Below are 16,674 nucleotides of genomic sequence, written 5' to 3'. Positions count from 1 at the left end.
TCAAGACAGGATTTCTCTGTGTAGCTTTGGAGCCTGTTCTGGAACTTGATCTGTAGACCAGGCTGGCCTCAAACTTAGAGATCCACCGGTCTCTGCTTCCTGAGTGCTGGGATTAAAGGTGTGCACCACCACCGGCCAGGACTGTTCATCTTTTTTAGTACACCAGTCACAGCAATATGTCTTCATACAGTGTACACATACCCCACAACAGTTGTTCAGATTGACCTCCAACTGTTGGTTAAAGCAATCCTCTAGACTCAGGTTCCTGAGTAACTGGGACTGCAGGTGTATTTCCAACCTCAGCTCTCATTAAAAGAAATAAGACTGTTGTCAACATACTTAGAGGAAGCCTTTCAAAATACAAGAAGATGGGGGCTAAGGGATGGCTCATCAATTAAGAGCACTGACTACTCTTCCAGAGGACCTGGGTTCGATTCCTAGCAACCACACGGCAGCTCAGAACTGTCTATAACTACAGTTCCAGGGGACCCGACACCCATGGCAAAGACCAATGCACATAAAATAAAAATAAATTGAAAAAAAAAATACAAAAAGGTAGCCAGGCATAGTGGCGCACACCTTTAGTCCCAGCACTTGGGAAGTAGAGACAGGTGGGTCTCTGTGAGTTCAAGGACAGCCTGATCTACATAGTGAGACCCTGTCTCAAAAACAAGCAAACAAACAATAACAAAGAGGTGGAGCTGGAGAGATGGCTAATCCGGTAAGAGCACTGGCTGCTCTTGCAGAGGACCGGGGTTCAGTTGCTGTCTTGCACATGGTGGCTCTGTGTGCCTTGGTCCCATAACTTTCCTCTGGCCTCCATGCTTACTGCACACACATGGTGCACATACATCATGCAGGCAAAACACTCATAGATGAAAGAAAAATTAATAAAAATCATTAACATTTTAAAAATATAAAATGGCACACAAATATTGGGCACAGTGGCTCACACCTGTAATCCTAGCGCTTGGGAAGCTGAGACTGGAGAATTGCCATGAATTTGAGAACAGGTTGACCCTGACCTACAAGGTGAGACCCTATCTCAACAAAACAAACTAACAAATAAAACACAAAAAATAAAATAACTAAAATAATCTCTTCCTTGCAAGACAGTGGTGGTGCACGTCTTTAATCCCAGCACTTGGGAGGCAGAGGCAGGCAGATCTCTGGGTGTTCAAGGCCAGCCTGGTCTACAGAGTGAGTTCCAGATCAGCCTGCTGCACAGAGAAACCCTGTCTCAGAAAAACAAATCACCACCACCACCACCACCACCACCACCACCACCACCACCACCATCTCTTTCTGTGCCCCCCCCCCCAAGGGGCGGGGTGGTGGTGGTGGTGGTGGTGGTGGTGACACAGGGTTTCTCTGTATAGTTTTGGTGCCTGTCCAGGATCTTGCTTGCTCTGTAGACCAGGCTGGCCTCAAACTCACAGAGATCCACCTGCCTCTGCCTCCCGAGTGCTGGGATTAAAGGCGTGCGCCACCACCGCCTGGCCTGTGGCCCTTTTTATATATCTCCTCACTTGGGAGATAAAGGGAGACACAGACAAAGACACACACATAAATCCCTTCAGATTACCACAGTTTTAGAAGGCATTCTAGAAAGATTTTTTTAAAGTAAAGTTATTCATAGAACCAAAGAACCAAGCTGTATTTCACGAGAGATTTGACCCAGAATGGGGCTGGGGAAACTGAGTGCTGCAATGGGAGTGGAAATGGAAAGAGAGCACCCCCACCTCCCACCCCCCACCTCCCACCCCACCCACACTCCCCACCCCCCAGCCTGTGAGAGAGAAGAGGCTTTGTACAGTGGGGAAACAGAATGTGCAGGGAGGCCCAGCTTTAATTCCCATGGAGAGACATGTCAAGTATACCTGTAACCTCTCTAAGTCGGAGGTGGTAGTAGGAGGCTCAGGAATTCAAGGCTAGCCTCAGTTACACAACAAACTTGAGGCTAGCCTGGGATATACGAGACCTTGTTTTAAAATGGATTGGAAAAGGGGCTGGAGAGTTGGCTCAGAGGTTAAGAGCAGTGAGTGTTCTTCCAGAGGTCCTGAGTTCAATTCCCAGCAACCACATAGTGGCTAATAACCACCTGTAATGAGATCTAGTGCCCTCTTCTGGCCTGCAGGCATACATGCAGGCAGAATACTGTATACATAATAAATAAATTTTAAAAAAATGGATTGGAGAGACGGGTCAATGGTTAAGAGCACTGGCTGCTCTTGCAGAGGACTGGAGTTGAGGTCTCAGCACCCACATGGTGGTTAACAACTATCTATCATTCCAATTCCAAGAGATCTGACGCCCTCTTCTGGCCTCCCTGAGCACTGCATGCAGGCAAAACAGTCACACACATAAAATAAAGACAAATAACTTTTTTAAAATAAATGAACCAAAATCACCAAAAGTAATCAGCAGATGGCTGCAGGCAAGATGTACCATGGTACAATCACTTTGGAGAACAGTTGGAGAAAAATCCATGGAAGTCAAATAAATTCGTACACTATGGCCCTACCATTCCCTCCCTGACACACCTCCAAGAGAAATGATCGTAACTGGCCAGCGGAGGCTATATCAGGTATGCTTATGACAGCCTTATCCACCATGTCCTACACTGGATGAGTCCTTGAGCCATCTTCAGGAGAGTAGGAGGACTCTCCATGTGATGGCATTCTCCTCTATTTTGATACAGGCAGCTACAGGGGCTTATGTATGTGCAAAAAGTCAATGAAATAAACACTTTGGATGTTGTGGTGTCCTCGTTAAATTTCATTTTAACTAATGTCTTAACTTTAAGAGCTAACTCTATAAAACTCTTAATGAAAAATATGATGACTTCCTGACTTTAAATTGAACAATAGACTCCTAGATTTATTATCAGAAACATCATCAACAAGTGAAAAAATAGATAAATTGGATTAAACAAAAATCTTAAACTTTTGTGCATCAAAAGGACATCATTGCTGACCATGGTAAGGCCCTATAGTGAAAAGAATAAGGACATCATCAAGCTAGGTGTGAAAAGCAGGGCTATAATCCCAGCATTTGAAAGACTGAGACAGGAGAATCAGTAGTTCAAGGCCAGCCTCTGCTATATGCAAGTTTGAGGCCAGCCTGAGCTACATGAGACCCTGTCTCCAAAATGAAACAAACAACAAAATGACATTGTCCCAGGCATAGTCATACATACATGTAATCAGACATTGTCCCAGCCATAAGTCATACATACATGTAATCAGACATTGTCCCAGCCATAGTCATACATACATGTAATCAGACATTACATTGTCCCAGGCATAGTTGCACATACATGTAATCCTAGCATTCCAGAGCCTGAAGCAAGAGAATGTGAGTGCCAGAAAACCTGAACTTTATAAACTAATCTATGTAAAAAACACCAAGGGCTAAAAGCATCCTCTACATATATATGTACACATATACACGTATAATTTTATTCCATACAGGGTTTCACTGTGTAGTCCTGGCTGTCCTGGAACTCGCTCTGTAGACCAGGCTGGCCTCAAACTCACAGAGATCCACCTGCCTCTGCCTCCTGAGTACTGGGATTGAAGGTGTGCGCTACGCTACCATAGTCAAGGTGTGTGTGTGTGTGTGTGTGTTCATGCATGTGTGCTCTCTCAAGTGTGTGCCTGTATTTAAAGGAAGGGCCCAGTGAGATGGCTCAATAAAGGAGGCTGCCACTGTGCCTGATGACCTTTGTTCAGTTAATCCCTAGGATCCATATGGTGGAAGGAGAGAGGGAGAGAACATACTCTCAGGTTGTCCTCTGACATCCACACAACAGCTGTGCCCACAAAATAAATACAAATATAATAAAAACTGTGAAGACAGCTAAGAGCCAGATGTCACGGGATAAACCTGTAATACAATCACCAGAGAGGTGGAGAGAGGAGGATTCTGAGTCAAAAGTCAGAATCCTGGGCTACACATCAAGACCCTGCCTTTCAACAAACACAATAGAATGAGAAAGACACATTTGCAAATCATAAGGGTTTATATTCAGAATATATAAAAACTACTACACATCTCTATTTAAAATAAAAAAAAGAAGGAAAGAAAATAAAATAAAAAAGAAAAACCAAGTGTGGTGTCCCACAGCTGTGACCCCAGCACTTGGGAGGCAGAAACAGAAGGATCAGATATTCAAGATCCTCCTTACCTACATAGGAAGTTGGAGGCCAGCCTGGGCTACATAAGCCCCTGATTTACAAAAAGAAGAAAATCTCTGATCACAGAAATGGACAAAGGACTTGGATAGATACTGTATATAAGAGGCCAACAAGCCAGGTGGTGGTGGCACACTTGGGAGGGAGAGGCAGGCGGATCTTTCTGAGTTCAAGGACAGCCTAGTCTATAGAGTGAGTGCCAGAATGGCCAGGACTACACAGAGAGACCCTGTTTCAAAACAACAACAAAAAGAGGCCAACAAGCATGTGGGAATACTCTCTGCTCACTAAGGAAATGTAAATAAAACCCAATGAGATGCCACCTTGTATCCACTAGTCTTTAATTTTTTTAAAAAAAATTATGTATTTATTTTATGTCTTTGGGTGTTTTGTCTACATGTGTGTCTGTGCACCACATGGATCCCTGGTACTCTTGGATTCCCTGGAACTGGAGCTACAGACTGTCGTAAGCCAACATGCGGGTGCTGGGAATTGAACTCCTTTGGAAGAACAGCCAGTGCTCTCAACTGCTGAGCCATCTCTCCAGCCCCTATTCCTTAGTTTTTAAATCCCCAGCTGGAAACTAACTAGGGTTGGCATGATTTGGAGAGATTCGAGGCCCCACACACCGATGGGGAAGACACGCAGTGGTATAGGAAGGTACGCAGTGGTACAGGAAGATGAGCAGTGGTACAGGGAGGTGAGCAGTGGTACAGGAAGGTGCGCAGAGGTACAGGAAGGTGCGCAGTGGTACAGGAAGGTGAGCAGTGGTACAGGAAGGTGCGCAGTGGTACAGGAAGGTGCGCAGTGGTACAGGAAGATGAGCAGTGGTACAGGAAGGTGCGCAGTGGTACAGGAAGATGAGCAGTGGTACAGGAAGGTGCGCAGTGGTACAGGAAGGTGAGCAGTGGTACAGGAAGGTGCGCAGTGGTACAGGAAGGTGCGCAGTGGTACAGGAAGATGAGCAGTGGTACAGCAAGGTGCGCAGTGGTACAGGAAGATGCGCAGTGGTACAGGAAGGTGAGCAGAGGTACAGGAAGGTGCGCAGTGGTACAGGAAGGTGCGCAGTGGTACAGGAAGATGAGCAGTGGTACAGGAAGATGAGCAGGGGTACAGCTACTTTGGAGAATTGTCTGGAGGCTCCCGAGGGAGACGCACCAATTCCACTCAAGGCAAATGCCTGAGAGCAATGAAAGCCTTTGTTCTCACAAAGACTGGTACTCCAATCTTCATAGAATGATTATTTATATCCAACCCAAAGTGACGGCAGCATGAAGTCCAAGGACTTATGAATAATCTGTGGTACGTACATAGCATGGAATATTATTTAGTCACAAAAAAAGGACAAATTATCAAATCCAAGGGAAAACACAAATGAGCCTTGAAAATCTTTATGGCGAATGAAAGAAGCCAGACAGAAAAGGTCACATAGCGTGTGACTCCATTTACGTGAAATGCTCAGAATGGGCAAAGCCATATCCACAGAAAGATTAGTGGTTACCAGGGGATGGGGCAAGGAGTAAATGGGGAGTGATTACTTAATGGACACGGGGTGTTTTTCTGGACCAATAAAGTTTTGAAAGCAGAGAGAGGCGGTGGTTACACAACGTTGTGAATGCACTAAATGACACCGAACTGTACACTTAAAATGGTTAATTGTATGTTATGTGAATTTCACCTCAATTAAAAAAGTAAACTTTAATTTAAAAAGAGAATAGAAACTGCACAACATAAACATCACCTCCAACTCCCTGGTGGCCCTGAGAACCTACTGGATGCCAAACTTCCATCCTTCGCCTCCTTTGGCCCCACCGCAGCTCAGGGGGGGGGTGTCTCCGGGCTCCCAGATGGGAGGCCTCTGAACCAAGCACACACAGAAACCCAGGGACAGTGGCTTCCCAGTCGTCACTGCAGTACCTGGGGTTCTCCTCTGGCTCCCTGGCTGGGAGCTGGTGAGGTCAGACATGGGGAACGTCTGTGCAACCGCAAGGCAGGAGTTAATGACTGAGAAGCTTGGAATGTGCTGGTTCTGAAAGGGCCTCTTGTGGCTCCACAGTTAGAGCAGGAAGGGACTTTCAAGTCACGTACACACACTGCACTGGAGACCTGGGCCCTGCTCAGCTGCCACAGACAGTGTGAGGAGAAGGTAGGGTAATCTTTTTTGCAGCAGGAGGATGTATGCAGTCAAGTTGGACTCAGGTCAATTCTCCTATGTGCCATCACCTGGCTGTTGATGTCATCTGTCTAGCTCTGGTCAGCCAAAGAATTTAAAGATCAGTCGTGTGTGTGTGTGTGTGTGTGTGTGTGTGTGTGTGTGGTGTGTGTGTGTGTGTGTGTGTGTGTGTGTGTGGTGTGGTGTGTGAGTGTGTGCACATGCAAGAGTACATGTACCACAACACTCATGAGGAGATCATGGGGCAACTTTTGAGAATCAGTTCTCTTCCCGACACCACATGCTCCAGGGTGCAAACTCAGGTGGTCAGGCCTGTTGTGGCAAGCACTTTGACCTGCTGAGCTATCTCTGAAGCCCTGTTTTGTTTTTTTGAGACAGAGACTGTCCTCATTTTGTAGCAGATGCAGACTTTGAGCTTCTCCTGTCCTCCAGTACTGCAATATCACAGGCGTTCACCACCACCACGCCTGTCCCTGTGACGTTATTGTATGTATATCTCTAGCACTCCTCAGATGTAGTTATCACCGTCTCCATTTCACAAATGAGGAAACAGGAGCTCAGAGAGATTGTGTGAGTCATCCAGGACATGCAGCGGATGGTCAGCCTATCCAGAATTCAAACCCAGAACCCAGAGCTTTTGGAGTCCACCACGTACATATTCCTATTCTTCCTCTGGGTCTCACTGCCCCCAAGGCTCCTCTCTTGCTCTCCCAGCACCCCCCCCCATGCCTGCATTTCTCTTTCTGGCAAACTGCTGTGATTTCTCTTGAGGATGACAGGCGTTTCATACAATCAGAGCAACGAAAAGGCTCTAGGCTGGTGACCTTCTGAAGTGGAAAGAAGCTGAGAAGGGAGCTTTGGGGTCCTTCCAGCCTGACATCCTACATGTATGCACAGTGTGAGGGCTCAAAGCTCTGATGGCCTGACTTGGTCACCAGACTCAGCCGCTTACTCAGTGGCCTTGGGCAACTCGTTTCAATACCTATCAACCTCAGTTTTCCCCATCTGTAAAATGGGGGTTATGATGGCACCTACTTCCCCAGGACATTTGGCCAAGGCCTCACCCTCACAAAGACCTTTCACATACTTCCAAAGAAGGCTGGTGACACACACACAGAACTGGAGGCGTGCCTCTAGTCAAGAAGCCTCATCGATTGCATCTGTGTCCTTCTGTAGGCTCTGCCTGTAGAGGCCTGGATTAAAACTTGTGATAGCTCCAGAGACTGTCTTGAATACAATTATGGTGCTTTCTATCTGTGGGTACCCTAAGTGTCATTTCGTTTAGTGTTAAAATCTAACATTTTTGTAACCTTGGTTTGTCACTTACTTTTTCGTCTATCAGAGGCCGTGACACTAGTTGAAACTGGGTGTGGTGGCACATGCCTGTAATATCTGCCCTCCACTCAGGAGGTGAAGGCAAGAAGATCAGCAGCTCCAGGTTATCCTAAGCTACATAAGGAGTTCAAGACCAACCTGGGCTACATGAGACCCTATCTAAAACCAAAAAAATCAGGCATGATGGTAGGACATTCCAGCACCTGAGAGGTGAAGGATCAGGAGTTCAAGTACAGCCTCAACTAAGTACCAAGTTCAAGGCCAGCCTAAGATACCTGAAACCCTGTCCCAACCAACCTCCCTCGACAAACAATAAACAGAGTAAACTCAAGCAAACAAACTTCCCACCCCGATTCCAGAGGAGTGGCCTTAAGCCAGGACGGCATACTTGGGTGACAGTTGAGATGATTCCTGCCAGGTAAATAATGATCATACTTATAATTCACTTCAATAGTTTCCAGGTAGTTTTCCGGTTCTTCTTTCTAAAGCCCCGAGCGAGGCCAATCGGCTACCTGTTTTATGGCTTTGGGAACCTTGGCTAGCCCAGACGGGGCGGGGCGCACCTGCAAGCCCCAACCTCAGCTTGGTGCGTCAAGGGGAATCCTCGCTGCACCTAGGCGCGGCGAGGAAATTGCACCATGTATGGGCAGCTGCGTCAGAGGGGGCGGGGCCACCGCAGAGGCTAGGGGACGCCAAGTCGGTCGCTTTCCCTCAGTAGAGGCTGCTGGCCACCAAAGCAGGGGGTCGTGAAATTCGGTGCGGACCGGCCCACAGCGGCTCATTCCGAGAGGTGAGAGGCGCCGCTGCGACACGCCCCCCACCCCCCGCGGAGCAAGTGGTTCAGCCCGAAAACTTTTCATTCATAAAAAAGACAAGACTCCGCGAGGCGCGAGTGAGTCAGAACCGCAGCCGCCGACGCGGACCCTACGGAGCATCCAGCCCAGGGCATGTACCGAGACTTCGGGGAACCGGGACCGAGCTCCGGGGCCGGCAGCGCGTACGGTCGCCCCGCGCAGCCCCCGCAAGCGCAGGCACAGACCGCTCAGCAGCAGGTGAGGCTGGCCGGACCCCCGAGGGGACCTGGGGTTGGACAGCGTTGGAGATGCTGGAGTTAGTCTGGTTTGCTCCGGGATTAGGACCGGGACCCCGAGCAGCGTCTGCCTCTGGTGGTCGCGACCGAGGATCCTGCACGTTCTGCGCAGCCCAGGAACCGGTGTCCCCCGTACCCAGGGGAGCAGGCGCAGCTGGAGGAGCGAAGATCTGCGAATCCCCCTTTTCGCCCGCCTGCCCGCCCGTATCTCCCTAGCTGAATGTCAAGCTGCTCCTCTGTCTCCGCTATGGTCTTTATTTTCTCTTGTCAGCCCCTAAATATGGTGTTCCACCTGCCCCATCCCAAGACTGAGCAGGATCAGAGTGAGTGCTCCATCTCCAGCTTAATAACCGGGACCTAGAGTTTGGGCACACGGGAGATTGGGGGAGGGGGACATTAGAACCCGGCCAGGACAGCGAATCCTTAGCAGTCTGTCTGTGACTGTCCGTGTGTCGCTTCTAGTTTGTCCGTGTCCCTCTGTCCGGTCAAGTCCCCATCCTTTTGAACTCAGTAGATTCCTGTGGGTCCCAGACAGTGGCTCTGAGGGGTTCCTGGAGACTGACTCTCCACTCCCTAAGACAAATGGAGACCACGAAGTGTTGGGACATGTGGCAGCTCATCCACCAGGCCACTCTTGCGCCCCATACTCTCGGCACCCGACGGTTCCCACAGCTGGCTAGGAGCACTTGAGAGGTTGCAGGTGCCCATTTCCTGTCGAAGAGCCACGAGCACGTGTCGCCAGGGGAGGGAAGGAGCTGCGTCCGTTCCGCCGAGTCACAGCGAACCGAGTCACTGCGGCTGAGTCACCCTGGGTGCCCCTCCCTTCCTGGCCCCAAACGGCCCTTGGGACCGACGACCTAGGAGCGGGAGATGCCCCTGGCGATGCTTCTAGCTCAGAACTGGGGTCATTCAGCTACTGTGTCCCCCCAGTACTGGGGACATAGCTGTCCAGGCTTGCCTAGGCATATGAGGTGTTTCCTGGACAGAAGGGGCCCCACACCCTTAGCTCACAGGGCTTAAACCCAGTTCTCTTCCCCAGAATACTCACACCCCTCCACACCCCCACCCCTACCCAATCCCAACACATGCCTCAGATTTCTGGCAGAAAAAGGAGTAAAGAATGCCAGGCCTCCTATGGAGGGCTTTTCATCTCTTTACCTTATTTTATGAACTCCAAAATCCCATCAATTTTGAGCCTTCAAAATTTCAAATTGACAGCTGGGCATGGCTTTAATCCCAGCATTCATGAGGCAGAGGCAGAGGCAGAGGCAGGCTGATCTCTGGAAGTTCAAGACCCATTTGGTCTACAAAGTGAGTTAAGTTACATAATAGAGAAACCCTGTCTCAAAAAATAAAATAAAAAAAAATTAAAAGCCAATTAAACTCTGATTTCTGAGCTATAAGAGCCGGCTTCTCGGCAGCAATGAAATGTTGTTGCATGATATTAAGAACAAGAAAACTGAAGTAACCTTGAGGCTAAATGACTTGCCCCAGTCACAAAGCCGATCCTTCAAATGAGACAGCCTTTCCAGACAGGGTTGCTCTGTGTAACAGCCCCGGCTGGCCTCAACCTCACAGAGATCGGCCTGCCTCTGCCTCCCAAATGCTGGGATTAAGGGCTCCAGCCAGCCACCACCGCCCGGCAGCACCTAACTCCCCTAAGAGGCTGTTACACACATTCTCCAGTCAGGTGTAGTGCTGCATGCCTAGAGTCTCGGTGCTTGGGAGGTGGAGGCAGGAGGGTCAAGAGTGAGTCTAGCCGCAGCTACATGAGATCCTGTCCCCCCAAACAAATTCCCTTACCAGATTCTCAGAGCTGCCTTGGGAGCTAAGCTGAATTTGTGCTCTTTTGTGAGGATGGGGGCAGGAATGAGTGAGAGAGCCCAGCCATTTGGGCTCCCATCTCAGGTTCTACTTGCTGGCTGTGGGTCTATGGACAACTGCTGTCCCGTCTGAAAATGAAGACGTGATTGTGCCAGCTGTATGAGTCACTATTTATAAAGTAGTTGGAACAGTTCATACTTGGTGAGAATTATCTCTTGAGGAAACAGAGGTAAAGAGACATTTTGTGATCTACCCAAAGTCACACAGCTCATGAACAAGATTCTGATCACCAAATTGTGTTCCTTGTGGTCTCCCAGATCTGCATTGAGAGTAGACAGAAGGATAGCCTCTGTCCCCTGCAAGCCCCTCAATTCACCTCATCACTAACCCTCTGCTCTTATTTCTCAGAAGTTCCACCTTGTGCCAAGCATCAATGCTGTGAGTGGCAGCCAGGAATTGCAGTGGATGGTGCAGCCTCATTTCCTGGGACCTGGTGGCTATCCCCGACCTCTGGCCTATCCCCAGTACAGTCCCCCTCAGCCCCGACCAGGAGTCATACGAGCCCTAGGGCCACCTCCAGGGGTGCGTCGCCGGCCCTGTGAGCAGGTAAGGAACAGAGGTGTTGCACTTTCGATAGCCCTTAGGGGTCCTAGGAGGCAGGGGACAGGATCTTGCTATGAGAGAACTCCTGTTGCCCATAGGAGTCCCTGGGAGGCCAAAAAAGAGGCGAAAGGTCACTTGTGAGTCAAGGAAAGCTTCCTGGAGAAGGCTGCATGTTAACCTAAACCACAGACAGGATTCATGTTTGGAAAGCTGAAAGAATCTTCTTGGGAATGGGGTTGGAGGAACAAGAATGCAGGAGGGGGACAGCGTGTAAAGTGGGTATGTGCAAATGAGGGGGGTCTCCACTGTGTGGCATGCATGGAGTGGATAGACTTATGTTGTCTATGTACCTTGGGGTGAAAGAAGAATAGGACCAGTGTTCAACATTCCCTGAATCTCCGTTTCTCTATTTCTTTTAATGCTCACAAAAAGTGAATGGGAAGCCAGATAGTGGTGGCATACGCCTTTAGTCCCAGCACTTGGGATACAGAGGCAGGCAGATCTCTGAGTTGTAGGCCACCTTTGTCTACAAAGTGAATTCCAGAACAGGTTACACAGAGTAACCCTGTCTCAAAAAAACAAACAAAAAATGAATGGGAAATGTATCTCAAGTTTTCCATCTCCCAGCAGAGGAAGTGAAGACACAGAAGGGTAGTCACTTGTACAGTCCATACAAATAATGAGTAATGAGACAGGACTGGCCTCAGGTCTACTCAACTCCCAAAGCCTAATGTCTCAATGGGAGCTCACAGAAGGTTCTAGACAAAGTGAGTGGAGAACTTTCGCCTCCCTGGAGTCCTTTCTAAAATGAATAGGGTGTTTTTGTTTGCTTATTTGAGCTAGGGTCTTGCTATGCAGCCCAAGCTAGCCTTGAATTTGAACTCCTCCTGCCTCAATTTCCCAAGTGCTAGGATTACAGGTGTATGCCAGGTAGGATACCTGAACTGAGATGGAGGATCTTTAAGGCCATAGCACCACTTTCCTGAGTACCTCCTGGAGTACTATGAGAGTGTAGTGGGGTGAGGTCTCCATTCTAAAAAGTTGGTTTTGCTGGGCATGAAGGTGCATGCCTGGAATTCCAGTACTTAGGAGGTGGAGACAGGAGGATCGATTCAAATCCAGTCTCAGAAACATGGGAAGTTTAAGGTCAGCCTGGGATACATAAACCCTATTTCAAATAACCAAACAACAAAAGAATACTTGACTTAAATGTTGCCTAGGAAAAAATAAGTTGTAGAAACAACTCTGGCTGGGGTTGGTAACTCTGTGGTGAAGAGCATGCCCTGGATCAATCCCCAGTGTATGCTGCATGCATATGTTCCCAAGTAAACACAGACACAAATCTTTGCCATGATGGTGGGGAGAGGATGAAGAGGGAGGGCAAGACCTTGGGAGACTGACCAGAGATCAGCCAGCAGCAGGCTTTCCAGCAACGGAATAGCTTAACTCTGATCAACTGGTTTAGAGCAAGAGGCTGGCCAACCCTTCTGCACTTCCTTCCGTTAGCCCTGTCCTGAGTGTTTCCTTTTGATCATGGGTGCTGTTGGGTTGGAGCTGTGGTGGGTAGGGTCCTCCTGGGGCAGGTGGCTCCATCAGACGGCCTTTCACTCAGTGTGAATCGAGTGAATGTTAAATCCTGCTCTGGAACTGAGCTTCAGCTCCTTACATGAGAGTCTGCTGAGGTCTGGAGAGGTGACTCACTGTTACCTCTGAGTAACAGAGGTTAGCACTGGCTGCTTTTGTAAAGGACCGAGGTCCCATTTCCAGCACCCATATGGAAACTCACTGTCCATAATTCCCTCCAAAGGTTCTGAAGCCCTCTTCTGGTCTACACCAGCACTGCAAGCTTGTGGTAATCACACACACACACACACACACACACACACACACACACACACACACAGAGGCAAAACTCTCAGACACATAATTTTTTTGTTTGTTTTGTTTTTTTTGGTTTTCAAGACAGGGTTTCTCTATGTAACAGCCCTGGTTGTCCTAGAACTCACTTTGTAGACCAGGCTTGCCCTGAACTAAATTTTTTTTTTTTTTTTTTTTTTTTTTTTTTTAGTTTTTCGAGACAGGGTTTCTCTATGTAGCTTTGCGCCTCTCCTGGAACTCACTTGGTAGCCCAGGCTGGCCTCGAACTCACAGAGATCCGCCTGGCTCTGCCTCCCGAGTGCTGGGATTAAAGGCGTGTGCCACCACTGCCTGGCTCTGAACTAAATTTTTTAATCTTAAAAAAAAAAAAAAAAGGATATGTAGGGAGTGTTGATGAGATGGCTCAGTGGGTAAAGGTACTTGCTACCAAGCCTGATGATCTGAGTTCAATCCCTGAAACCCATGTAGTGGAAGGAGCAAACTGACCTCCTAAAAGTTATCTTGACCTCCACAGTGCTATGGCATACTTGTGATCACACACACACAATGTTTTAAGACTCTAGCCAGGCATGGTGGCACATGCCTTTAGTCCCAGCACTCAGAAGGCAGAGGCATGCAGATCTTTGTGAGTTCAAGGATAGCCAGGGCTTTTACATAGAGAAACTCTGTCTTGAAAAAGCAAAAACAAACCAAAAAAGACCCTATGTAGGAAGACAGGCCGATGGTTCAGTCAGGCAAGTGACTATCACATGAGGACCTGAGTTTGGATCCCTAGCGCCCACATAGAGGCCAAGAGTAGCTTTCGTAACCCCAGCATGGGGAGGGGAGCAGGCTGAGACAGACGGTTCCCAGTAGCTCACTACCCAGCAAGTCTAGCCAAACGAACAGGCTCCAGGTTCAGTGAGAGATCTTGTCTCAAAAAGAAATAAGGTGGAGAATTGAAGAGGACACCAGTGTCAGCTTCCGCCACCACACCACACACACACACACACACACACACACACACACACACACACACACACACACACACAGACTCGGGAGGTTGAGGAAGACACCCAATGTCAGCTTCCAGCACCATACCAACAAACACACACAAAGAATCGGGAGGCACAGGTAGGTGGATCTCTGAGTTTGAGGCCAGCCTGGTCTACAGAGTGAGTCCCAAGACAGCCAAGGGCTGTTACACAGAGAAACCCTGTCTCAAAAATCAAACAAACAACAAGAAAGAACCCATACAAGGAAGCTGGAAGTAATGATGGAAGCCTGTAATCCTAGTAGCCTAGAGGCGGAGGCAGAAGAATCAGGAGTTTGAGGCCAGCCTTGGCTATATGTTGAGTTTAAGGCTAGCCTGGGATACATGAGACCTTGTCTCTTTTAAAAAGACAAAATGGGCTGGAGAGATGGCTAAGTGGTTAAGAGCATTGGCAGCTCTTCCAGAGGACGTGGGTTCAATCCCCAGCACCCACATGGCAGCTCACAACTGTCTGTAACTCCACTTCCAGGTGATCTGGCATCCTCACACAGACATACGTGCAGGCAAAACACCCATGCACATAAAATAAAAAAATAAATTATTTAAAAAAAATAAAAATACAAAATAAGCCAACAAGCCAGGTATGGTGGCACACATCTTCCATCCTAACACCTGGGAGGCAGAAGCAGGTGGATCTCTGTGAGTTCCAGGCCAGCCTGGTCTACAGAGCAAGTTCTAGGCCAGCCAGGGCTACACAGTGAGATCCAGTCTCAAATACAAAGAAACAAAACTACAAAAAGCAAAAAGAATCTATTTAAGGGCTAGGGGTATAACTCGGTGGTAGAGCCTTTGCCCAGCTAGGACGTACCAGACAGTGGGCTGATCCCAAGCACTGAACAAGAGAAAAATCCTATAAAGTACTTTGCTGGCGCAGTAGATTCCCAGTAACTTTTGACACTCATGAGCACCTCCTCTGATTCATAGCTCCTCGGGGAAGGAAGAAATTCCGTCTTCCACAGATGAGAGGCTGAGGGTCCTATAAAGAGATAATCGAGTCTGGCAGACTCAGGAGGAACGCCCGGGGAAGTAAGGCTTTCAACATCTTAGTTGAGTCCTAAGCTGAGGAAGGACAGAAGGAAGGTCAAAGTTTATGGAGCGGGTAAAGCACCACAGGAAAGAAACCAGCAGTAAAGCTAGGTGCGAGCTGGAAATTTTACCAATCAGGTGAGGAGCGCCTGGTACAGAGAAGCAGTTGTGTTTCGGTGGTACCTAAACTAGAGGCTGACGGAAAGGCCCCCAGGTGGTTGACCGGCTCAGGGCAGCTGGTGGTCCAGGGTCAGCCTCACTATCCCCCCTTTTCTCTCCCAACCTAGATCAGCCCAGAGGAGGAAGAGCGTCGCAGGGTGAGGCGCGAAAGAAACAAGTTAGCTGCGGCTAAGTGCAGAAACCGGAGAAAGGAACTGACAGACTTCCTGCAGGCGGTGAGCATCGGCTGGCACTGAGGGTTCCCGGGCCCTGGGCCCACGGAGCCTAACAGGGGCCTTGGTTCCCCGGAGCACGAGAAACTCCACCACACCCCGCCCTCCTCCCTGTTCAAGGGGAAGTCCTGGGAAAAGGATAAGGAAATGTGGATTAAAAATTATTTGCCGCCGCCGGTAGATGATGGCGCATGCTTTTAATCCCAGCACTCAAGGGGCAGAGGCAGGCGAATCTTTGTGAGTTTGAGGCCAGCCTGGTCTACACAGCGAGTTCCAGAACAGCCAGGGCTGTTACACAGAAAAACTCTGTCTCAAAAAAAAAAAAAAAAAGAAAAAGAAAAAGAAAAAAAAATTATTTGCCGTGGGCCTCAAAGCAGAGATGTTGGTAGGTTATTCTCCTGTGATGCCCTGGGCCTGATGGAGTCATGCCCATTTTCTCCCAGGGTCTCATGGGAGTTGCAGTCCAGACTTGGTGGGGACTCCAGGCACAACCCCCATGCTCCAGCCTGAGGCTTGGAGATCTTTAGCCCTCCTAAATTTCTCCTAATCCTCTAAAGGAGACCGACAAATTGGAGGATGAGAAATCCGGCCTGCAGCGAGAGATTGAAGAGCTGCAGAAGCAGAAGGAGCGCCTTGAGCTGGTGCTGGAAGCCCACCGCCCCATCTGCAAAATCCCAGAAGGAGATAAGGACACGGGTGGTACCGGCAGCACCAGCGGCGCCGGCAGCCCACCAGCCCCCTGCCGCCCGGTACCTTGTATCTCCCTTTCTCCAGGGCCTGTACTTGAACCGGAAGCACTGCATACCCCCACGCTCATGACCACACCCTCTCTGACCCCCTTCACGCCCAGCCTGGTTTTCACCTATCCGAGCACACCAGAACCTTGCTCCTCAGCTCATCGGAAAAGCAGCAGCAGCAGCGGTGACCCTTCCTCCGACCCCCTGGGTTCTCCCACACTCCTGGCTTTGTGAGGCACCCAGCCACACCCCTTGCTGGGGCTCCCCCTAGCCACCTCCTTTCTCCCACTGATCCAGCAGGCCTGGACCACATCCATGCCCCCCCAAACCAGCAGGTCCTCTCTCTCTTCAGATTAGAACAAACATATTATGCTTTGATGTAGAGCC

At 49.0% G+C, this 16,674-nt stretch overlaps 1 protein-coding gene across 5 annotated transcripts; it reads left to right on the top strand.

Moving 5' to 3' along the window:
- The first annotated feature begins 8,651 nt into the window (after positions 1 to 8,651).
- Positions 8,652 to 16,521, top strand: Fosl1 (FOS like 1, AP-1 transcription factor subunit). Of its 5 annotated transcripts, XM_059248855.1 has the most exons (4): positions 8,652 to 8,756; positions 11,030 to 11,224; positions 15,446 to 15,553; positions 16,108 to 16,521. In XM_059248855.1, exons 1-4 carry the CDS (start codon positions 8,652 to 8,654, stop codon positions 16,519 to 16,521), a joined length of 822 nt encoding a protein of 273 aa, XP_059104838.1. The 5 variants fall into 5 exon arrangements, with proteins under 5 accessions (XP_059104838.1, XP_059104856.1, XP_059104847.1 ...); XM_059248873.1 differs by lacking the exon at positions 11,030 to 11,224; XM_059248864.1 differs by lacking the exon at positions 15,446 to 15,553.
- The last annotated feature ends 153 nt before the right edge of the window (positions 16,522 to 16,674 follow it).

This window comes from Peromyscus eremicus, chromosome 1, assembly GCF_949786415.1.
Source record: "Peromyscus eremicus chromosome 1, PerEre_H2_v1, whole genome shotgun sequence".
NCBI lineage: Eukaryota > Metazoa > Chordata > Mammalia > Rodentia > Cricetidae > Peromyscus > Peromyscus eremicus.
The sequence above is the reverse complement of the archived record's forward strand: the minus strand, read 5'-3'. Positions and strand labels throughout refer to the sequence as shown.